The sequence below is a fragment of the Rhodamnia argentea genome, chromosome 6, assembly GCF_020921035.1.
Source record: "Rhodamnia argentea isolate NSW1041297 chromosome 6, ASM2092103v1, whole genome shotgun sequence".
In the NCBI taxonomy this organism is placed as follows: Eukaryota; Viridiplantae; Streptophyta; class Magnoliopsida; order Myrtales; family Myrtaceae; genus Rhodamnia; species Rhodamnia argentea.
In genome coordinates, this window is record NC_063155.1 from 20,899,056 (window position 1) to 20,922,447 (window position 23,392).

General features: G+C 39.1%; 3 protein-coding genes across 7 annotated transcripts; all 3 read left to right on the top strand.

Annotated features, from left to right (window-relative positions):
- Positions 1–4,084: 4,084 nt before the first annotated feature.
- Positions 4,085–5,798, top strand: LOC115734253 (F-box protein At5g49610). The gene is made up of 2 exons (XM_048281189.1): positions 4,085–5,600; positions 5,655–5,798. Exon 1 carries the CDS (start codon positions 4,422–4,424, stop codon positions 5,499–5,501), a length of 1,080 nt encoding a protein of 359 aa, XP_048137146.1. The 5' UTR covers positions 4,085–4,421; the 3' UTR covers positions 5,502–5,600; positions 5,655–5,798.
- Positions 5,799–10,501: 4,703 nt separating this feature from the next.
- LOC115734200 lies at positions 10,502–18,659 on the top strand. 5 transcript variants are annotated; one of them, XM_048280521.1, is made up of 11 exons: positions 10,503–10,783; positions 10,950–11,077; positions 11,834–12,702; positions 13,144–13,273; positions 13,379–13,821; positions 15,452–15,532; positions 15,643–15,741; positions 16,273–16,431; positions 16,614–16,700; positions 16,905–16,976; positions 17,984–18,659. In XM_048280521.1, the coding sequence occupies exons 3-11, from the start codon at positions 11,929–11,931 to the stop codon at positions 18,299–18,301; spliced, it is 2,163 nt and encodes a 720-aa protein (XP_048136478.1). In that variant the 5' UTR covers positions 10,503–10,783; positions 10,950–11,077; positions 11,834–11,928; the 3' UTR covers positions 18,302–18,659. The 5 variants fall into 5 exon arrangements, with proteins under 5 accessions (XP_048136480.1, XP_048136478.1, XP_048136479.1 ...); XM_048280522.1 differs by having other exon boundaries at positions 10,950–11,073; XM_030664826.2 differs by lacking the exon at positions 10,950–11,077 and having other exon boundaries at positions 11,829–12,702.
- Positions 18,660–19,837: 1,178 nt separating this feature from the next.
- LOC115734202 (glutamic acid-rich protein) lies at positions 19,838–23,027 on the top strand. Its single transcript, XM_030664829.2, has 5 exons — positions 19,838–20,204; positions 20,879–20,933; positions 21,025–21,081; positions 21,645–21,722; positions 22,270–23,027. Exons 1-5 carry the CDS (start codon positions 19,896–19,898, stop codon positions 22,755–22,757), a joined length of 987 nt encoding a protein of 328 aa, XP_030520689.1. The 5' UTR covers positions 19,838–19,895; the 3' UTR covers positions 22,758–23,027.
- Positions 23,028–23,392: the final 365 nt, after the last annotated feature.

Here is a 23,392-nt window from a genome sequence, read left to right on the forward strand (position 1 = left end):
GAAACAAAATCATAATTATATTTATTTGCGTTACCAAACGCGAATCTCATTTTTTTTTGTTCTCATAATTAGAATAAAAAAATGAGAATGATTACCATGCAGGCGCTCATTATATAGCAAATCTTTCATTCGTTTCTCTTAGCAGTGCATCATAAATATGGACGTTACCCGTAAAAAGAAGCCTCCTATAAAAAAAATGAAAGGAAAACATTGGCCTTTCAAATGGAGTTACCCTGTGAATCTTGGAAAACTCAGCTTCCCATAGTTAAATCTATACTCGCTACCATTTATATATAAGTACATTTCAACTTGACCCGCAATCTACATATAGTTGTTAATACAAGCCAATTTTTTTTTTGGCGAGAAAAAGATTTCATTTATTAAGCGAAATAATATTGAGAGTTATATATAAGGCTTTCAAGTCTAGTAAGTCCCAAACGACTGCAGAACAAAATAAATACCAAAGAATAAATAACAAAGCATGCTCTATAGCTAAGAACATACTCTCATCCCTTAGATATAGATCTGTTACCGTAAATGATCGATGTGCGATCACTAGATTTAATGATAAGCACACACCGAGATTTCTCATGCCATTTACAATGGTTTTCGATGCGCATCCAAGTTTGACATCCTCATCACCATCGCCAAGCATTAATATCAATATTAATACGTTGAAAGAACACAGATCAACTATCTATAGGGAATTCCTAGATCTATATCTAAACCTAGTTCGGGAGAGTAAAATTCCGGAACCTAAACATAAATCTAAATCGGGAGGAGAGCGATCTAATCTCGAAGAGGTAGTGGAGCACACCACGAACATTTTCCTTAGTGGCTATCGACTATACAAGTCAATTTAAACCGCAATATAATAGTATCCAATCTATTGATTCCCTGGCTATTCCATCAACCCTTTAATGGAAAATTTGTTATTTCTGTTCAAAAGTTATTGCACTGATAAATGAACCTTTTAACTAGTCTAATACAATCCTAAACCTATAAGTGAAATTTCGATCGCATCCTTCTGGTCAAGATTCGCATTAAATTGCCAACGCAGCGGCCCGATCATTGCTAGCCATCGACAATTTGACGTAGATAAATATACTCAAAACCACGCCGTTTTATTTAACAACGATCGATATGGTAATGGCCATTCAAATGGAAGGAAGCATGGCAATTCATTTTGTGGTTTAGCATGAGCCTATCCATCACAATCATTTTGGGTTGCATTATTTGGCCGGGATGTGCGAACACCCAAATAATGTTTGCCCAAAATCCGGTCACCGATTGACTCTAGGACTCACGCAAAGGCCTAACAATCTGCCTAAATTTCAGACGGGCAGTTAGAAATCATTTTCTCAATTTCAAAAGAAAAAAGGAAGGCATCGATTTGCTTGCTGAATATAAAGTATTTCGCAAAAAGGGAACGAAAGCCCATATGCAATGTCATTTTCTCAGAGATCTCATGGAAAAAAAGTAAGGTAAAAAATAATATTCGTTAGATATCTCCCAAGAAAAAAATAAGGTACAAACCAAAATTTGGGGGAGCGATTGGAACGTAGGATCGTTTAAACTTAGGATTGTAGAAGGGGGAAAGTTAAAAGAAAAATCATAAACATATTGTATTTGTATGAATTTAGTTGTAGATATTTTAATTGAACCAATTTAGTCCCGAACCTTTTGCATTTACGCCAATTCAGTCCATCCGATCAATTTCTGTATGGATGTTGGGCAGTCCCGCACAAAACAACCGATGCAAACGTTTGACGGATGTTATAATTTTTTACGTAGTTTCTGAAATTTTAAATATTATAATGTTGTTTAATTTTATTTGTCTTTTTTCCCAACTCTGGCCGGCAAGGGCTAGCAGCCTTGGCTTGATTTGGGTGAGGACGTCGCAGCCCTTGCCAAGATCCATATGACGACGTTGGGACCTCATCTAGGTCTATGCAAGGGGTGGGCAAGGGCTTGACTCCCTTGCCGGTCCACAGTTGAGGAGAAAAAGGAAAGAAAGAAAAGAAGTAATAGATAAGGAAAAGGAAAAAAATAGTAAAAATTTAACAAAAATTATAAAATTATTCACGTCAATGATGGTTTAATCACGTAGAACAACTTGTAATCTTTGTGGCCAAGTCATTTTCCCACATAGAATGTGATACTGTAACGGTGACTCGAGGCCATTATTAAAATCTATTTTAAGTCGAGAAATTTCAAGTCATGAGTCAATGAAAATGATTTTCTTTTACAGTATACCGGTTTAACTCATGTATAAAGGTGCATGATTTAGGGAAGACCCGATGGATGTAAGCTAGAGCGAGTTATCAAGGTCTTGTCAGCATGAGAGACGCATTGGATTAGGACAGGAATTGACGGATTAAAAATCTTATATTAGGTTTACTTTATTGGACGCAACTCGTGGGGGTGTCTTCGAATGCTTTTGGATGTTGTTGTCGTGCCAAAATTGTAGCTTTGGATGCGAACAAGTTTACTAGGAAACGTCTCACAATTAACTTCCATTACACGAGTTAAATCAAAGCATAAAATGGATTTGCTCATACGTTGTTGCACGAGAAATTGATAATGCCATCGGGATTGAAATGACCACGAGTCGCCGTCTCGCGTTCCTAGGATCTCAATCGGGCAAATTCGAAGTGATGTTCCCGATCTCATATAGTATTTTATAAAAAAATCTGAACCGATTGGGTCAATCATCCGTCAACACGATTTCTTTCGTCATTTGCCGGCCTCTTCTCATAGGAAGAAACAACCGACCAATATCCGCTATTTTTCTGCTTAATTCAGTCGATCTCCGTTAACTCGAGTCGGTACACACAACAACAGCGATTCCGAATCAATACGATTTGAAGGAGTGTACGTTTAATTAGCAATCGGCGGTAACTACTGACATGCATAGTAGTTAATACTGTGCAAAATAATTTAACTCAATTGAGATTTACACCAATCAATAATTCAACGTTTTATACGATATCTCTAACGGTGTCGTGACGATACTAGTAAGTTGAATGATAAAGCTTAATGAAGTTCTCTTGTTTCCATTTACCTTTACGAAATATTTGAAGATAGTACTTTTCATTTTTTATCTCGCTTTCCTCGAGAAAGTCATTCACCTCGGCACGATACAAGTTCGCATATTTATTTACTGAAATATATTACAGCAGTGCAAATTTAAATTACCGTAACAGGATGGGTGGGCCTGGCTCGGCAGAGTTGGATTGGGCCTACAACGTTTTTTGACAAGTGTGATGGGCCAAGCGATGGATTTTTACTTTTCAAAGCCCAACTAAACACGGGCCTTAACAGGTCTCCAATTAACTTATTTACAATTTATTATCTCGATAAGAAATATTTTTGAGTAACAAAAAAGGAAAAAATAAAAGGGAAATAAACTTGGCCTCTATTATAAACTGAATCTTACAATTTTGAGAATCTTTTGGACACTATAAAAGTACAACATAAGCAGCCACGTTTATTATAATAACTATTAGTAAGCTCCGCAAAGATAAAAGTTATTTGAGTTCATTTTTTATTTGCAATGACGATAAAATAAGGGCAATTCCCTCATAATACGAAACTTCTTCTCATTGGGCCATCAATGCCCAAATTTTTTTTCTTCCCGTCTCATCGTTACAGTTGAAACTCGTACCAATGGCTCGAAAGTACCTCCCCTCGTATGACTATTAAAAAACTGACCATGAAACATGCGTGATCATTAAAATCGATGTGGCCGCTTGCTCTTAGTCAAAACGACGGTGCAGATTCATCGACACGTCTGATCTACCTAATTTGAAGTTGTCCATGAATGATGTCACTTCCAATTATTATCGGTAATTATGAACGAAAATTTATCGTAAGATATTTTTGGGTCGAAGAAACAAATTTAGGTATGGATATCCCGCAGGGAAAATATTGACATTTATAGAGGGGAATTATCTGAAAATTAATATTTTTCTCTTTTTTTTTTTGGGGATCAGATCTGAAAATTAAATTAGTTACCACATTTTAGGCTGAGAAATGAAATCAGTCCTCAACAAAAACCATACATCGGGCATATTCTGTTACAAATCCCGATGGATCCGACGAGGCGATTCATCCCCGGTCTCTTCTTCTTCTTCTTCTTCTTCTTCTTCCTCCTCGCTCCGCTTCCATAATCCGACGATCGAAATGCCCGGTTCGAATTCGCTTCCGACTCTCGTCTTCATCCCGAAGGCTCCACGAGCTGCCATTTCTTCCCCTCCCCGCGTCATTCGATCAAGCACCGAGAGCGCACGCCTCTGTTCTCTGACGCGATCGCCGAATCCGGGTCCCTTCTGAACCCTACCCGAGGTAAGCGGACGTGGGTGTCTCTCTATTTTTCTTTCCTCGGGAAGTCTGTGTCGTGATTTGAAGATTTTCGAGGGATGAACTACCAAGGGGCTGGATTCTTTCCGGACGAGGTAATCACTCGGATTCTTTCCAGATTGCCCATTAAGTGTCTGTTCAGGGCTAGGGCCGTTTGCAAGGTCTGGCGTAAGCTGTTGTCGGAGGATTACTTTGTCCGTCTCTACAATGAAGCGTCTGTCAGGGACTCCATGGTGGTGGTGGAGGTCTCCGAGTCGTTGGAATCGGTGCCGACCTTCATTTGTGTCGATAGTTCGAGGGGTGTTTCTGAATTCTCCCTCGGTTTCTTGAATGATAGAGTTAAGGTCAGGGCTTCGTGCAATGGCTTGCTTTGTTGTTCGAGCATTCCTGATAAGGGTGTTCACTATGTCTGCAATCCCGTGACTAGGGAGTTTAGGTTGCTTCCGAGGAGGGAGAGGCCGATGAATAGGTTTCATCCGGATGGCGAGGCTACTCTGGTCGGTTTGGCTTGCGATTTGTGTGCGCAGACCTTCAGCGTCGTGCTGGCGGGTTACCACCGGACTTTCGGCCACCGGACTGATGGGACGTTTATTTGTTTTGTGTATGATTCGGAATCGAACAAGTGGAGGAGGATCGTCTCTTTTCAAGACGATCATTTCACGCATATGAACAAGAACCAGGTCGTGTTTGTTAATGGGGCGCTTCACTGGTTGACGGGTAGCTTCTCCTGTATTCTTGTACTTGATTTGCATTATGACATCTGGAGGAAGATGTCCTTGCCAGAGCAGCTAAGTTGTGGATCAGGGAATAGGCTTTATCTGTTAGAGCTGGATGGGTGCCTATCGATAATTCAGATCTCAGAGGGCTGGTTGAACATTTGGGTGTTGAAGGATTATGAGATGGAGAATTGGCAAATGGTTGATAGGGTTAGTCTAAGATGTATCAGAGGTTTGGTGCCGGGCATTTTCCCGATAAGTCAGACGAGTGAATATTTATTTTTGGCCTCTCATAAGCAGGTATTGGTGTATCAACGAAAGAGTAGAGTGTGGAAAGAGATGTACTCTGTGAAGAACGGGTCGACGCTCCCCTTGTGGTTTTCAGCCCATGCGTTTCGTAGCGTGATCTTATCTTGTAAATGAGTTCACTAGTTCATCTCGTGAAAGTGTGTACATACTGGTAGCAGGTATTGCTATTGGATTGGCTGCTCATTGCACGCGGAAACCTTTTTAGTGATGGTTCAAATGTGGTTAGGCTGTTGTGCGTTGTAAATCAAATAGTCTTTGACATGCTATTTCGAGAAGGAAAATCATGTTCTCACATCAAAGTTCAGGAGGGTGGATTGCCTTTTAAGATGTAAGCTTGTTGTCATTATGCTTTTACGTGGTGTCCTGGGACTATTGGAGCGATAGAGCAATTTTTCCGTGGTATTCAAATGTTTAGTTAACTCAAATTTCCATGCTAAGCAACAGAAACCCTGCTATCATATGTATCCAGTATCATGTGAATGCTGGAAAGCATTATCTTGTCACGTGTTTAACTTTTGACTGCAAATTACAGTTCTTTCTTCGTGGTTGTTAAGATGGTTGTGTCTGTCTTCCTTGTCTGTTCAAGCTTTTTCTTGCTGTCCGTTCTTTTCTTCTTTGCATGAATTTCAATGAGTGATGTAACAATGTGTAATTTCGCTAATCTGTGTATAAAAAATTCATGTAGCTGCATGATAATGGTATGCCGCTGGCCTCCGACTCAGATGGTTTCTACTTGCCATCATTTCATTTTGGAAGCTTGCTCTCTTTCCTTTATGATATGGTCGTAGTTCTTACATGGGCATTTGTTTTTCTACTAGTTAAAGAATGCCCTTTTGCTTTCAGAAGACATCGATTAGCCCTTGAGTTTCTCCCTGGAAATGGATTCTAGATCCATGTTTCACTAGCTAATCTGAACAAGCATGCATAAGATTAGTACGTTTGCTCTACTAGTTCATGGGAAAGTGAAAGACACAAGAATGATAGTTTTGGAGATGGGGGGTCCTTGCAATCGACAATGTCGCCTTCCCCATGCACTAGATCACTCGGCGTCCCAGCGAGCAGGGGAATAGTTTTGGCAGAGTCTGCTGCTCTGATGTTGGTTTGATCGTCATCTGTTAAGTTTGCTTAGCCCTCATTTACAGATGCATCATCATCATCATTTGAACTATGATTGGTAAGCTAGTAGCCCGAGATTTCGGTGTTGGGTTCCAATGAAACGGAAAGGAATCGCCTGCGGCTATGTCCTTCGAGTGGTGGTTCATTACCTCGGGGAAAGGCTGTCACTGCTTGGATCAGGATTTCTGAGTACTTAGAAGTCGAGACGATGGTTGTACGGAGGAAGTTTGCACAGAGAAGTTTGATGCTCCTCGTCTTCCTTTCTTGTTTCCTTCTCTTCTTTGGGAAGAGAATGCTTGTGACATCCGACTCTTGTTGGAGTGGCTAGGCTAGACCCAAAGCTAGCTCCGCCTTGTCGGTAAGAATGTGAGGCTAAGCCATGGTTAGCATGAGATGCGCCCCAAACTGAAACAGTGAAACTCGCCAAGGTTCAGCCGGCGACTGGGTGGTTCGTTTCGGTTTGGTTGGTTTTTCGCCCCCCTTTTTTCACCTGCGAAATTCCTGAATTTGTAGTAATTTACGTAAAACTATCGCGATATTAGTGACTTGCTTGCATGTGTAACTAGCTTTCCCTATGAAGACTATGATAGTGGAAATACCAACGCTAATTAAGCAACAGCATAGTAAAATCACAGTCTACTCGCCTTAGGTTGACCTTTATGAAGGCAAGACCATAGTTGTGCCCTTTTTTTAAGTCAAATTTAAACAGGCAAAGTTCGTATTCATCACCATCGAATCAATCGAAGATGAGATGGAGTGTCTAGGTCTCTGCGTAAGTATGACTTCGTCACTCTTTTTATTAACTAAGTGCGACAAAAACACCGCTCCGTCGCCTGGTTATGGATCGGGCAAGATGAAAAATTGCAAAGTATTTTGCCATTTGTTCTTCAAATTTGAGATTAATCACTGAAAGATAATATATATGCATCAAGAAGAAAGCTAAAGATGCGAGCATGTATGAAAGAGAAGAACAACCTTAGAAAGGGCTCACCGTCCCCGTTGAAAGTTGAGAGTACATTCTTCAAAATATTCTTCTCCCACCATTTTGTTAATTACGTCGTGTCCAAGTTTTATTCATCAATGAATATATAAATAAAATAATTAGAGCATCTCTTGGAAGTCAAAAGCGACGTCGGGTCGGGTACCAAACGAAAGTATCCTTTTGCCATGGAAAGTTGAAACTGGAAAGTGACTTGGAATTCTCTTTCCACTGCTTTTTTTGTTATTATTATTTTTTTTTTATAGTTGTCGAATGCACTAAGCTCGAGAATTTCTTTTCTCTTCTTATTTTTATATTTTGGCGATAGATGCATTTTCGAAAAGAAGAGGAAGAAGAAGAAGAATGTTTTGTGCGTTTTGCCATGTCTGACTATATTAAAGAGACAAGTGCACTGAAATTCTTAAAATTCATCGTATTAATTCGGTTAACTCCGTCCAACTTGATTAATGAAAAATATTGACGAGATTATTATTTTGTATTTTCTCTCTCGTACGTGGCTAAAACAAGAAGGGTAAGACTAAAGCGACGTTATTTTAGTCCAAATATTATTATTTTTTTAAAAAATATTACTTAAATTAGATTAAAGATAAATCATTTAAAAAAAAAGGCAAAACCACTCGAGGTCCTGTAGGGCCCTCGTCGTTGCCCCCCAGTCACAGGCCCTTTTTGGTTGTTGCGGGGCGACAACTGTTTAATCTAATTTTAAATAAAATATTGATTAAGGAATCAAATTTAGACAAGAAACAGTGTTGTTTTAGCCTTTGCATTTTTGTTTGATCAAGTATGAGAGAGAAAATAAAAAAAAATCACGTTAATATTTTTCATTAGTTAAAAAAGTTAGATGGAGTTAATGGAATGATATGATTGCACCAATTTGACAAATTTTATGGCTTGATTACACTCTTTGAAAGTTTGAAGACTCTATTACTTTTGTAACGAATTTTGAGATTTTCAGTGTACCTATCTCTATATTAAAGAATGATCTTTTAAGGGGAAAAAAGGGGAAATGCAGTTACCCGAAAAAAAAAAAAAGCCTACCGCTTTTCTATTTTAATTCTATATTGGATATATTATTATGAGAAATTTCTTGATATTAAATAAGGGAACTTTGAAGACTTCAATATATTATTCTTTTGGGAAAAATCACCAAAAACCCTAAATTATGCTTATTGTGATACATTTAACCCAAACTTTTTTTGTGAAACCAAGAGGTTCAAACTACGTCCGCTGTGATATATTTACTCCAATTTTTTTTTTATGACACCAAAAATCCAAATTATGTTCGCTATGACACATTTACCCCAAATTATTTTTTGATGACACAAAAAATTCCAAAATTTTAGTCTTGTGACAAAGTTATCCTAAATTTCGAGGTAAATATGTCACGTGGATAAAAATTTAGGATTTTTGGTTGCACAAAAAAAATTAGGGTAAATGTGTCATACCGGTACAAGTTTGGGATAAATGTGTCACATGGGTATAAGTTTAGGATTTTTTGTGTCACAAAAAAAAAGTTTGAAGCAAATGTGTCGCAATGTGCATAATTTACCCTATTCTTTTTCATGCTATGTCTATCTTAGGCGCATCGTGGATCTTAGGCTTTTGCACTTGCACCCGCTGGAGTTGCACTGACGGGCTTGTCAAGTGAGCAATTGGTGCTTTTGCTAATTACCGTGAGCATTCCAGCAGCAGTCAGTTGAGAAATATATTTTTTTAGCAATTATAACAAGCCAATAAAAACTATTAATATTTGATGAAAATGTTTTTCTGTTATTTTTTTTTGGGTTAATGTCACAAAAACTTCAAACTAGTACATCTATGATAAATTTATTACAAATTATTTTTTTGACCACGAAAAATCTTAAATTGATACACATATGATAAATTTACCCCAAACCTTTTTTACTACAAAAAATCCCAAACTAGTACATCCGTGATAAATTTATCATAAATTAATTATTTTGACCACGAAAAATCTCGATAAATTTATCATTCGTTAAATTGGGTCAATACTACGAAAAATCCTAAATTGATATACCTGTGATAAATATAGGATAAAAATCCAAACTGGTGCATCCGTTCATTGTCATGTGTCATCCAATTCAGCAATTTAACAGTTAGATTTTACGAAAACTAACAAACTATGTTTTTAACCACAAAAAAATTCAAATTGATATATACGTGACAAATTTATCCTAAACATTTTAGGTTACAAAAAATTTCAAACTGGTACATCCATGACAAATTTACTATAAATTAATTATTTTGACCACGAAAAATCTTGACAAATTTACCATTCGTTAAATTAGGTTAATACCACGAAAAATTCTAAATTGATACACTTGTGATAAACATAGGTTAAAAAACCAAACGGGTGCACCCGTTCACTGTCACGTATCATCCAACTCAGCAATTTAATCGTTAGATTTTACGAAAACTAACAAACTATTTCTTTGACCACGAAAGATTTTAAATTGGTAAACCTATGACAAATTTAGCCCAAACTTTTTTTACTACAAAAAATTTCAAATTGGTACATCCGTGACAAATTTACCATAAATTAATTATTTTGACCACGAAAAATCTCGACAAATTTACCATTCGTTAAATTGAGTTAATACCACGAAAAATTCTAAATTGATATACCTATGATAAACATAGGTTAAAAAACCAAACTGATGCACCCGTTCACTATTACGTGTCATCCAACTCAAGAATTTAATTATTAGATTTTACGAAAACTAATAGAGGGTAAATTTGTCACGGATGTATCAGTTTGAGATAAATTTATCATAAGTGTACTAGGTTAGGATTTTTTGTGGTAAAAAAGAGTTTGAGATAAATTTATCGTAGAAGTACTAGTTTGGGATTTTTCGTGCTGTTCACTTTTTTTTTTTAAATGTGATAATGCCTTCTGTTTACTTTTGAACCCACGCGCCTGCCGGCGAGTGTCACCGGCCAGTCCTGGAAAGACAATGTTTTTTCCCTCTCTCTCTCTCTCACTATCGAAGTAGACCACAGACAAAACCAACAGCGAAGACCGGTCTTAACAAACAACGAGGGGACGACACAGAGGTGGAAACTCGCCTCCCTCGCACTTTGTATCGTCCACAATCTTCGATGATGGAAAGGACACGAGACGGAGAAGAAGCTGGGCAGAGTGTCCTCTCGGGTTCCCCTCTCCGGTGCCGCCATTTGTTCTAGGGTTTCGATCCTCCGCTTGACTTGCCTTGTTTTCCTCGATTGGGCGGGCTCTACGGCTCCCGTGAGCTAGCTCGAGGTACTTCCTCTGGAGCTGATTTCGCCTTCTTTCTTCTTTTTCCTTTTGTTTGGTTTTCAGTTGATGTTCGCTCGATGGGTCGTGTGCTCCACGATTCTCGCGCCCGATTGCTCGTTCGTCTCATGCGTTTCTTCCCCTTTTTGGGTGCCTGATCGATTGATTCTAGCTGCGTTCTTGCTCGTTCTCGACTGTTCTGAGTGTAGTTTCCGGTGAGGGGTTCGGTTGTTGAGGTTCGAGATTTAGTGCGAGTGGTGCATGCTGAATGCCGGACAATGTTTCTGTGTGCGACAGTGGGTATTGCTTAGCTTTTAATTTTCATATCCAACAGTGTTCTGTTGGCTGAGTTACTGGGCTGAATATTAAAAATCGGAGCTTTGTCATGCTCTCGGGGAGTGACCTTTTGGTCGTCGGGTCTTGAATTTGCACTTTCTTTGGTAGGAATGTGCTTAGTTTGATCCCGTTGGTAGTTCTTACCTATGTCTGTGGTTCCCCAAAGCAGAATTGGTTAAACAGCAGAAACATTTACTGTTACCTCCTTTGCAACTTTTATTATGCTAAGTTACTGTTGAGTTGCCTTTAAGTAATAGTGCTTCCTTGGTTAAGTCATTCCGACCTGTAATTCATTTTGGAATAGGCTCCTGCCTGCTTCAAGTGATTTTGGAGGGATTAGACTATGGATTTTTCCAAATTTCTAGCAGCTTGCTTTTTTTTGTCCTTTGAACTAGAAGCTATTGCATTGAAGTTTAAAAAGCAATGTCACTATGTTTTCAGGTCTTTATAGTTTGTAAAATTCATCTCTTTGGAAAGTATAAACTAGGATTTAGTTTTATGAACTTCTTGACCAAGCTTAACTTCTAGTGTTGGCGTGTGCTCTATCATCAAGATCTACATCGTATTTTTCCTAAATGATGATAGATAAGCTGGCACATCTTTGGTGGTAGTGCAGTAAAACACATATTAAATGCTCTACAGTTGAGATTGACATCTTATTCTTTCTAAATGGTGATAGATAATCTGACACCTGTTTTAATTCCGGTAATGGTAGTGCAGTAAAACGTTTATCAGCATGGCAAGTGAACTTTGATTGATGGGGTTGTATTAACTTGGTTCCCTGTCGGAGGAAGAATCCCCTAGGATATTGACTCATGGCTAAGAAGGGCAATCAGCCGAAGAATGGGGTTGGACGTTCCTCGCAGAATGGCAAAAAGAAGGGTTCAGAAAAACATCAAGAAAAAAGACAAGCTACTGACATGAAGATTCCTCCTGAAGAGACAACTGCGAACGGTCATCACTCAAGCCATGCATCGGCCGAGAGCATGAGGCAAGGAGCTGGGAAATTAATGAATATGGAGAAACAAGGGACAGATGCAGTCCAGGGATTAGAGCGCCCAGTTCTGTCTGGGGAATTTTCAGAGGATTATATTCAAAATGCATCTCCAATGGGTATGTCTCACGAGAGAGGACAAGGTGGACTAGATTGTGATAATAATTGTCAAAATAGCCAAAAAGGTGGCCTGGGCGGTGAGCTGAATGGGCATATAACAAAACTAATAGAAAATGCTCACATATTTGACAATTCAGTTGTTAGAAATGCGAGAAGATCAGCTTTGCGAGTCCTAAAGGCAGCTGGAGAGTGGCTAGAGTCACAAAGACCTTTTGTCATTAAGTTAAAAGGTGACATACTAAAGGCTCGTGACTATATCAGAGTGAAGATTGAGCTGGCCTACCCGGTTGCTTTGAAATGGCTCGTATACTTTGGGAACATACTGTTTCTCTTATCAATGATTTGGTTGGATTGCACTCTTAGGGGGATCGATTCTTTCCTACGTATGGGAACAACATCTTTCTTTTCTATCATATGGTGTGGAATTTTCTCAGTTATCGCTATGATTGGCATGCCAAAGTTTCTTGTAGTCTCGGTAAGTCACTCATCACTTTATATTTTTTGTGTATGGTCAAAAAGTCCCTCGTCACTTCAAAAGCTAATTTTAGACTTCCTATGGTATTCCCGGTTCAAGTTGTCCTTTCCCATTTTGATATGACCTGTTTGCCTGGATCCCTTCTCGTGTGTATGCCAATTTTTAATTCTGAACTGAGCTTATAAATATGTGCAACTCCTTCTTCCTGTCAAAGTAGAAGAAATCAAAATAAGCAGTGTATTACCTGTTGTCACTTCCGAACTCCTTGGAGCTGCACAGGATCGTTGCTTGATTTTGTCTAGTAAGATGCAGATCTCTTGCGTCCATGTTCCTACTATTCATTCCTTGGTTGCTCTTTTTTAAATGCTCAGAATAACTCTATCAAGCACACTTTGCTTCTGCTGGATTCCTTTTTACTGACTAAAGTTTGCGTTCATTCAGGTGCTAGCTGTTCTTGTGGGTATTTTTGTGGGGTTTGCCGCCGCACTTTTGCTGCTTGCAATTTGTGGCACTGTCTTATTGTGGTTTTATGGAAGTTTTTGGACAACCGCTCTTGTAATCATCATTGCAGGTAATGGCTTTGAGGCTTTCTCTTTAAGACTTTAACTTGATACCGGCTATTTATGTGCTTGTGAGTTTGTAAGCCTTCTTAGATCCAATATTCGTGTATGTGCAGGTGTATCATTCACATTGAGCCATGAACGCCTTGCACTTTTTGTATCAATGATCTATGCCGTGTACAGTGCTTGGGCATATGTTGGATGGATGGGTCTTCTTCTTAGTTTGAATTTGTCTTTCATCTCAAGCGACGCTCTCATATACTTCCTGAGGAATAGTATACATCAGCCTCAGCGAACCAATGATCCACCCAAACAAGCAGCTGGAATGCAAGGTGAACCGTTTAGTGAGCCATTGCATCCGTCATTCTCAGATGCTGCCTCTGGATCGTCGGCTGATCGTAATTCAGGAATACCTTCAACTAGTGGGGCTAATTCTGAAGTAACTCCAGAAGATGAAGTTATTCGGTTGTTGAGCTGTTCTGATCACTATGCAGCGCTGGGTTTCAATCGTTACGAGAATGTCGATGTTTCTTTGCTCAAGAGGGAATATAGGAAAAAGGTACTCTCTCTCTCTCTCTGGGTGTGTGTGTGTGTATGTGATCCCTGCGCATATAACTACACTGACACATCCCACACCCAGACTCATACACGAATGAGTGCATGTTCTGCGGCATGAGAAGCAACTCTACTGTGAAGCATGAAAACTGCGCTCATTCCTTGCCCCTGAAGCAGTGGACTACCTCTCAATTGCTTTTAATAATTGTGTAATGGTCTGTAAAAGTTGACTCAGTGAAAGATCTCTTTCTCATAAGTCAGATGACTAACATATAAGACGTATAAAACAAATGTTGCACCTGCGACCATGTATCTTTTTGCAAATACCTGCGCAACTTGTTATGTGAGAGTTCTACGGTTCAAACTTTCCCTTCTGCTGGCCCCTCTTGTGTATAGGCTTCATAATTGTCGATCAGTATATCCTATGGTTTTTATTCTTTAGAAGAGACTCAAAGTTCACTATCAGAGGAAATCTAATAAATGCTGGATCTGATAAGAACTGGCAGAGAAAACTGAATTTTTTTTTAAAAAATGTAGAGTTAGGGGCGCACATTCAAAATAACGTGAAGGTAAAGTAATTTATTATTACAGTAAGTATCCAGAAACATGCCATCAATTTGATTGGAGCTACAACACCTCCTTCTCAGGAGAAAAGACACGGAGAAGGAGGTCGTGGTTTCACTTAACATTATAAGCAAAGAATCCGCTTAATAATAAAAAGATGTGGACCGATACCTCAAAGAGGATCTTGAGTACTTGAATAATATGGAGGATTTAGTTCTGAAGATCTGGAGTACTTGGAAACATGATGTGGCCAAGAAGATCAAACAATTTGATACCCGTTAATATTGACGTCTTTATCAACTATTGGTGGAGATGGATCGTTGGGTCACTGCACAACTCGAAGAAGAGATTAATTGGATTAGGATTCTTCTCCTAATTGGATACAGTCCCTTTTATTGGGATTGAGTTGAATTCTATTATGAATTCAGGAAGTTCTCTTTTTTGTTTGGAGATAACATTTCTTGTATGAATGTTTTCTATTCAAGAGTCCTAGTTCAATTTGGAGAAGAATTTTATAAGTTATGTAATATATGCATGTATTTTTTTTTCTATTCGAGGGTCGGTGAAGGATATTGAACTTTGGTAAGTCTTTGCTTTGAATGGCGTGATACGATTATTATCGTAAATTTGATATTTGAGGAACCCTTATTGCGATGCCTAATAAGTTTAGGTGTATGCCTAAAGGAATTTACTCAGTTTGAGTTGTCTTTTGCTCTGAGTTCTCTTCATGTTCTCAATCAATTGCTCTCACTACTTTGTTACTCATCGTCCAACATCAGTATTATAGAGGATTAACCACTAAAGAGAGCGCTGTGGACTAAAATGATCTAGGTACCCATTTTTACTCGCAGAAAAGCAAGTTTTTTGTGTTCTAGGCCAATTCCTATTCCTTTGTAAATTATGATAGGTTTACTGGCATAATTCAGTAAATCTCAGGCTGAAAGTTGTGTCAGTTTGTAAAATTTTTACTTGTCATGTGAAAGGATTCTTGAATATCTAAATGTCTAGCTTTTTGATAGAGGAATAGACAGGTATATTTGACTAAATTAAGTATCTTCTGATTGGTTTAGGCAATGATGGTCCATCCCGATAAAAATCAGGGAAATGAGAAGGCAGCAGAGGCTTTCAAAAATCTTCAAAATGCATACGAGGTAAAGTTGGTTTTTCTTCCGAAACTCCAAATCATGTGAATAACAGAGATTGGTTGAGGTATGTGGTCTATACTAACTTATATAGCTATACCTCTTATCCCTTCTTCAAGGTTTTACTTGACTCTGTAAAGCGAAAAGCTTATGATGATGAGCTAAGGAGGGAGGAGCTGCTGAACTGCCTCCGTAGGTTTCAAAGTTCTTCTCAAAAGGTATTTTTTTTTTTTTTTGCATCTCTCACGCATCTTATTTCAAGAAAATATGAAAGTTGACCTGACTCCTCTTTTCTTGGTTGCCCCCATTTATGTGCCTCTCTCATGTTGTAATCTGAAAGTCATATTGATTTTTTAGCATTTAGACTGCAATAAGAAATTTGGTAAACAGACTAGTGACAGATGCAAAAACGGTAAGAGTTTCTGTCTCGGACAGCCCCAGACACTACATTTTCCCTTGTTTCTGCCTTCAGTTCTGGCTTGCATTCTTTCGAAGTTCTGGATCAGGGGTTAGATTTCACTTTAGAATGACAATTTGGAGTAATTGAGGGATTGCGTTCTTTTTTAATGAATGAGGTCTGTTTAGCCACTAATTTGCAACCGAAGTCTTGTTATAAATGTTACCGTGCGCCCTTGAGCATGTAACTGTTGAGAGAGGGAAGGATTGAGGCGGATAGGGTTTAGTTTGTGGGTTTTGAGACCGTAAACGTTATCTGCTGTGTTATCATTCTAAATGCAACTAATTCTCAGAATGGAGGTCGTGGTCTATTCTCCTCTGGATTTGCTCACTCAGAGACCGATGGCGAGGATCCTTTGAGAGATTCAAGGCGAATAGCCTGCAAAAAGTGCAACAGCTTTCATCTCTGGTTGCAAACCAGAAAGTTAAAAGCACAAGCAAGATGGTGCCAGGTATTCCCTTGCCGTCTGAATTTGGTCATGCTTTTGATGTATTATATGTTTCTCATGTCATTGAGCATATTGGCATTGCGCAAGAGCAAGACTTTGTTAAGCTCTCTATAAAAGTCGGTGCCGCGTCGTATTGTTGGCGTGAAGAATCCTTCGATGGTTACGTTTCCTTTGTCTTGTCTAAGGACTGTAAAGAGTTCCATCAGGCAAAAGATGGAGATGGGTGGGTGGAACAATCTTCTCAACCCTTACTATTTGGGCTATTGCAGAAGGTACTTATCAACTCTTAAATTGAACAAATGGAGTTTTTCTACTCTGATCATGTTTTGTTTTATTCAATATTCTGCCCGTTGTCCTCTCATTATGCAGTTAAAATGGCTTATCTCATAAATTCTTCAGAACTTAGAAAGCCTGATCATAATGTCTGCATTGATGAAGTGGATTGATCCTACTGATGGTGATGATTGTACATGCAGATGAATGCTCCTGTTGCGTATGTTTGTGCTGATAGCAGAATTTACGATGCCTCAGAATGGTATATTTGTCAGGTAACGTAATGTGCCCCTATGGTCTTTTCTTACCTTCTTTTTATGCTTCGACCACAAAATCTTCTCTAGATGGCCAGTGAGTCATATGTTCACTTGAAGTCTTTTCGGTGTATCTACATATATTTGTGTGGATCATCAGGGTAAAAATACATTATAGTGCTCCTTCTACTGAAGTTAGCATGTTGGCATGCGTTACCTCTGAAAGAAATCAACCCATAAATATAATGTAGTTAGAGCAAGTTATGGGGACCCTTTGGATGCTTTGTGAAGATTTGAAATCACCTATTTCTAAGGTGGGCATAAAATGAGTTTGCTCTTGTGGGTGATGAATATCCCTTTCTTTTCCTTGCCTTACTATTCATGTTTCTTAGGATTAAATAAATATTGTGTAATGCCATAATATCTTAACAAATCTGCCTTGTGAACGTATCTGTAGAAAGGATTACTCTGTAGCACAGGAGAAACTTCATTTAAGTCTCACCTGCACAGTGTTTACGATTATATACCCCTGCAAATCTTACTTATGTAATGTCAATCTTAATTTCTTTTCTTTTTAATCTAAATCCAACAGAATAAGATGAATAAAAAGAGCTTGATCATTTACTTGAAGGAAAAAGAATTCTTCATTCCTTTTTCTTTTATTTATTCATTTGTTATAATTAATTTTTTTTTTGTTCTTTTTTTGGGGGGGGGGGTTGGTTTCGTGTTTGGGAGGAGGGTGAGGGCGCTCTAAGTGATGCATTCAACCTATTACGAGATCCATTTATTTGATACATAAGTTGGAGTTAGTCAATTATCTGTTGTTTTTAGACTATTCAGAGGTACGTACTCGTTAATTCCACCATAAACGGACAATATTTGCCTAGTGCAGCAGACCACGAGCTTATTCACTTTTCTTGGGCAGTGCCTATAAAGTACTATTGTTATTTTCAGAAGCTATTTCTGCAGGGGACTCTATTAGTGCCTATAGTGACAGTGACAGTTATGATGCTAAAATGTCGCTGCAGGGAATGAGGTGTCCACCCAATACGCACAAGCCAAGCTTTCACGTGAACACGAGCATGACTTCAAAGCATAATTCTGGGAAGGGAACTGCTTCTGGCCAAAGGGGCGGTCGAGTTCCAGCATCTAATGTTGAAGAGACCATGACAGAAGAAGAATTCGTCGAATGGTTGCAGAATGCAGTGCAGGCCGGCATTTTTGACAATTTCAGCAGTGCCTATTCCGAGAACCAATCTCCAGGGGGCGGAAGCAGCTCCAAGAGTGGCTTCAGTGGCAGTGGTAGTGGCGGTAAGAAGAAGAAAAAGGGCAAGAAACAGTGGTAAGCAAACGAATTAAGTGGATTGTGGAGCAACCTTTTAGCCTAAAGTTGGAGACGAAGCTTCTTGTTTTTGGGGAGGGTCAAGGGTTAAGGAGAGTTTAATCTGAGTTGAGCAGTATCCGAAGCAGGGGCATAACTGTGAGACTAAGCAGGAACCTTCATTTAGCAGGAGAGAGGTTGTATAGCATTTTCCTTTTTAATATGGTTCTTTTTCCTTTCTTGCTTCATCAGTGAAATTAGCTGTGAGTTAGATGAGGGGAGGTTCGGTGATAATTGTGTCATTGGGCAGTGAAGGTGTCTGGCTGTGATTTTCGCCTGGGCATGGCTATTTCTTGAACGAGTAATTATGAAATATGGAAGTAGTTGCTGGAGAATATCAAGGGAAAAACCTAAGTCCACGAGGAATTAGTGGTCTTTGTGGTAATAGTGGATATCTAATCATAGGCAGGATTATCGTGATTGAGTGAAAGGAAGGATTAAGGTCATATAGCTTAGGAATTTTGGTGTTAGTCGCTCTTCTAGCCACCCGCGGAGATCAACACCACAGATGGAGTGCCACCACCGACACCAATCTTCACCGGCAACACCACCGCTCAGCCACCACAACCGATTTCGGCCCAACCAACACCACCATGACCACCGGATTTGACCAGGAACGCCGCCCTTGAATTGAGCGCTGCCAGGTCTCGAGCAATAATACCATGAAACTGACTGAGGATTACCATCGCTGGACATATTGCCACCACCATACCCAACCCCGACCAGCACCTTCACGTTTAAGAGAGAGAGAGAGAGGTTTGCCCGAGTTAGGGAGAAAGATATGGGGTGGCCTACAGAACGATAGCTGATATGTTGGATTGGTTAACCCTCCCAATTGTTCTGACAAAAAAATAAAAGAAAAAAAAAAACCTCTCAATTGTGAAAAAAACAAGCGACGTGTTTAAAGGGTCACATCGGATAGATTTTGCCGAAAAATAAATTTGAATATCAGACAACCTTTGATGTCCTCACCCTTTTAAGCAAGAGATGTATGAAATTATTTGAATCATTAAAAAAAAAAACTATTAAGGAATTATTGGCTAAGTAACGCTTTTTTTTTTTTTTTGGGGGGGTCGGAAATGTGTTCTATTTGAGAATAAGGATATTGGTTTGCATGAGCTTCTATGAAAATATGAGGTAAAATCGTGAGTTTGAACTCGCATTTTTTGTTTATGTTTCAGCGGAAGCCAAAAGCAAATCTTTCATACTTAAAAGTTGAAATTTTTTTCCATATTCCAATATGGAAAGTTTATGGATTTTTTTTTTTAAAGAACTCTATCCACATTTCATTCGTCCAGCGGTTCATACGTAAAATGCTTTTTACATTGGCAGCGCACGTAGTAATAATCCGTAAATTATATGCGATTTTGGGGTCAAAATCTAAATGTTATGAAAGTATTGGGCCTCCATGCAACTTTATTCGAACCGAGTTGGCCCAACTCGGCCCGCAAGACACCCGCGAAACTTGCAAGGATTGTCCTTCCTTTGTCCCCGCTTTTCTGATAAGCCTTTCTTCCCTTTGCCTGGCTTGGCTTCGCTTCTCCAAAGCTAAAACCTCGATGGAGTCCATTCTCCAGTCTTCTTCCTCTTCTTCGCATCTTTGCTCAACCGTCCCTAGACCTGTAATCCCAGATCATTTCTCTAGGAAAAGAAGCCACTGCCCAAATTTTCTCAACATATCATCATCATCTTCTTCTTCTTCTTCATGGTCTCTGTGTAATATAAATGTTTTGTCTGTTGGCACCCGAAAATCTGTGACTGTCGGTGCTAAGAAGAGCGGCAAGGATGGGAAGAAAGATTCGGACGGCTATCTGTTTGGACCCGATGAGACCACTGGGCTCTTCCCTGAGGCAGTGCTGCTCAAGCAGGTCGCTTTTCCCATTTCTTTGCGTTTTCTTGTTTTGAGGTGTGCGAGCCGGTTTTGATGTTTTGGAATCTGGGTCTTTCGCGTCTTGTTTGAAACTCTATCCTCTCCATTTTCCGGGAATTTATGTTGCGAGAGAATGGTATAGAACACATCGGGTCTGAAGAATTTTTGGTGTATGTGGTCTTTGTGTAGGATGTTATTGTCACTGTAACTATCTGTGTTCTTGAAATGTTTGCGAGCACATTTCTGTGAGAAACTGCAACGTCTGTTCACTCTAAATTGGAAAGCATATTCATTCAACTGGATTCATAGGTGAAAAAAACGTATGTTGTTAGCAAAAAATGTAAGTTTTTTGCCCCCTACTTGAATAAACTTATAGGACAAGGAGAAGCCAAAAATCATTTGGATTTTACCAGCTTCTCGATGGTCGTTAGGAGCAAAATCTGTACATTCTTAATTGATTTGAGTAGGAAAAGTGAAGAAAAAACAGGGTTTGGTACTTGTCTTCAGTCTCTCCAGTTTTCAATATTGGTGCAACAATAATTGGTCACAAGTCTTTTTAATTTTACGCGGCCCTGCTTTGAAATTACCTGTCTTATGTCTAAAATTACGTAATGCGTGGTTGTTGCATATGATTGAGGATCTTCTCACGTTAATTTTGTTCTTGGATTTCAGAAGAAGGTACAGGAAGATGGTAAACTTCTACCTGAGTTTTCCGATGCAGAAGAGAGTATGTAACTTTCAGGTTTTTTCCCCTAGCTATGGATAACGAAGCTACTCTGCATACTTGTTACTTGACTAGAGTTCTTGTTGTTTTGCAGGGGAGCTTTTTGAATATCTGAACCTTCAGATGGAAAGCGACCTCGAAGTTAAAGAAAGTAAGCAATTCACTTTGATCAGGGCCACTTCTACCTACATATAGAAACTCATACTTCTGCAGCTTTTGTTGAGTAAATCATGTAGTTCATAACCCTGTTACTTCTAGAGCTTCTGTCAGTTTGTTTTACTCTATTTGAAGTCTCGTGTTTGTGCCTTTTTTTTTTTTTCATTACTAGTTAACTGAAGCTCATTATAGTTATTGGGACATTCACAATGGTTAACGTTTCACTTTAGAGCTTGTAGGAGGATTTTTCCCCCTGCAGAGGTTTATCTGTTGAGATGCAATTCCCGAAGTGTGCAGTATATATATAGATAGAGAAACTGCTGCTCTTGTTGAAATAGAGAGATGCTTCTCCTCCTGTATGGTTTACAGAATCTAGAGACAACAAAGATTGAATAACTGCTGTTAACAAACTTGAATTGCATGGATGATGATCATCATCAAACAAAGGAAAATATATAAGGCTCATGTCTGCCGAGCTCTTCTTCTTCTTCTTCTTCTTTTTTCTTTTTTTTCCAGTCATCAAATCTTTCTCACTGCTATCTTTTACTTTGGGTACAGTGCGCCACTATGAAGTGGTTTATCTAATCCATGAGAAGCATGTGGAAGAGGTTGGGAGCGTGAATCAGAAAGTTGAAGGTTATTTCTGCCTCTCCATCTTTATTATCATTTTTAACTTAGTGCCAATCCTACATTTATGTTCTTCACAAATTAGGCAGGATGTCTCTCAGCCACCTAATTGATAGAATTGGATCATTGAAGACTGGTAATCTGATTCTGATCCTTGGATGTGTTACAGGCAGTTGCATCATCAATCTTTATGAACTTGTTTTGGTTTTCTTTAGGTTTCATCTATGCCAAGTACATTGGCCTGGTCTCCGCATTCATTAAGTTAAAGATCTGTGCTCTGTTACTTTAGGTACCTGTGAGGTAACAGCGTAGGGAACTTCCTGGAATTTTTCTATTTCAGAGAAAAATCCTCAGTTGAGGGTATCTTGAAAATTTCCAGCGCTATTACTTCTGGTACTAGAACAGCAATTGCTTTATCACTAAATCTGAAATGAAACTTAGCCCTTCTTTGTGCTGGACATAGTGTAGAATTGAGTGCCATGATGCATGCTGATCTATGTAAAGTTGTATGAGTGCCTCACGAAAAGTTTGTGAACCTGTGAGACCTTTGTTGCAGATTTCCTACAGGAGAAGAAGGGCAAAGTATGGAGATTTGAGGACTGGGGCCTTCGTAGACTTGCATACAAGATTAAAAAAGCCAGACATGCCCACTACATTCTGATGAACTTCGAATTGGAAGGGAAATGGATCAATGATTTTAAGACCATGTTGGATAAGGACGAGAGAGTCATCCGACATCTTGTGATGAAGAGAGACAAGGCTGTTACAGAAGTTCTCCCTCCTCCACCTGAATTCCACAAACTCCGTGGTGGCATTGATGACGATGGTGAAGATGACATGGATGATTTTGAATATGAAGAAGATGATGAGGAGGAGGAGAGCTGGGATGTAGAGGATGAGATGGATGACAATGGAGATGAGGAAGAAGACGGCATTATTATGGTCAAGAGTGAAGAAGATGAAGGAGAAACTAAGACCAGCACATTACCTTCTGCAGTTAAAAAAGGAAAAAGTAGATCAAGAGCAGAGAAAGTTCTTAGGTAGTCTCAAGTTCTCATTACAGCCTCATTTTGGACTTGAAGGAGAAAATTAGGTCTTCTTTTTCCCGTTTCCTGGATACATAACCCAGAGGTCCATCATATACCAAGGCACAATATTTGGACTGCAAAAAACCATGCAACCCTTACAGAAATGGTAGGTCTGTTCTTGTCACAGCTTCTTTTTATATCTTTTTGTTGTCCAACGTTACAGATTCTGAGGTGAAATTTGGGATATATGCATATGCTTCAATCCTTCTATTTGTACGGGCAAAAATGGGATCTCTCTGTCCTGGGAGTAGAAGCAGTAAAGGGTGCTTGGTTTTGTAAGTTTGATGGATCCCTGTAATTGGGCACTGAGAATTGACAGCAATATCTTAAGGCAACTGAGGCCTTTTTACATGGCATCACCAGACCATGATGCCGGATGTGAACATTCGTTGCGTCTTTCTTCATAGTTTCATCATTTAACGCACACGAAGATCAACAGCAACATAAAAGAAGAAGAAAGAGATTGTCCGAAATATAGCTATTTATATGCCTTGTAGATGATCTTAGCTTGCTCTGCACAATTGCTCTCAGATCCTTGGATTTATCCTTCAATATCTCGTTCTTATCCTGAGATTTGCCACAAAAACTGTT

Bases quoted from the DNA above. Each gene is read 5' to 3' on its own strand.
- LOC115734253 (XM_048281189.1), top strand. From the start codon at position 4,422: ATGAACTACCAAGGGGCTGGATTCTTTCCGGACGAGGTAATCACTCGG.
- LOC115734200 (XM_048280521.1), top strand. From the start codon at position 11,929: ATGGCTAAGAAGGGCAATCAGCCGAAGAATGGGGTTGGACGTTCCTCG. The intron at 13,274-13,378 runs GTAATGGCTTTG...GTGTATGTGCAG, and splicing joins TCTTGTAATCATCATTGCAG to GTGTATCATTCACATTGAGC. The intron at 16,977-17,983 runs GTAACGTAATGT...ATGTCGCTGCAG, and splicing joins CAGAATGGTATATTTGTCAG to GGAATGAGGTGTCCACCCAA.
- LOC115734202 (XM_030664829.2), top strand. From the start codon at position 19,896: ATGGAGTCCATTCTCCAGTCTTCTTCCTCTTCTTCGCATCTTTGCTCA. The intron at 20,934-21,024 runs GTATGTAACTTT...GTTGTTTTGCAG, and splicing joins GTTTTCCGATGCAGAAGAGA to GGGAGCTTTTTGAATATCTG. The intron at 21,723-22,269 runs GTTATTTCTGCC...CCTTTGTTGCAG, and splicing joins CGTGAATCAGAAAGTTGAAG to ATTTCCTACAGGAGAAGAAG.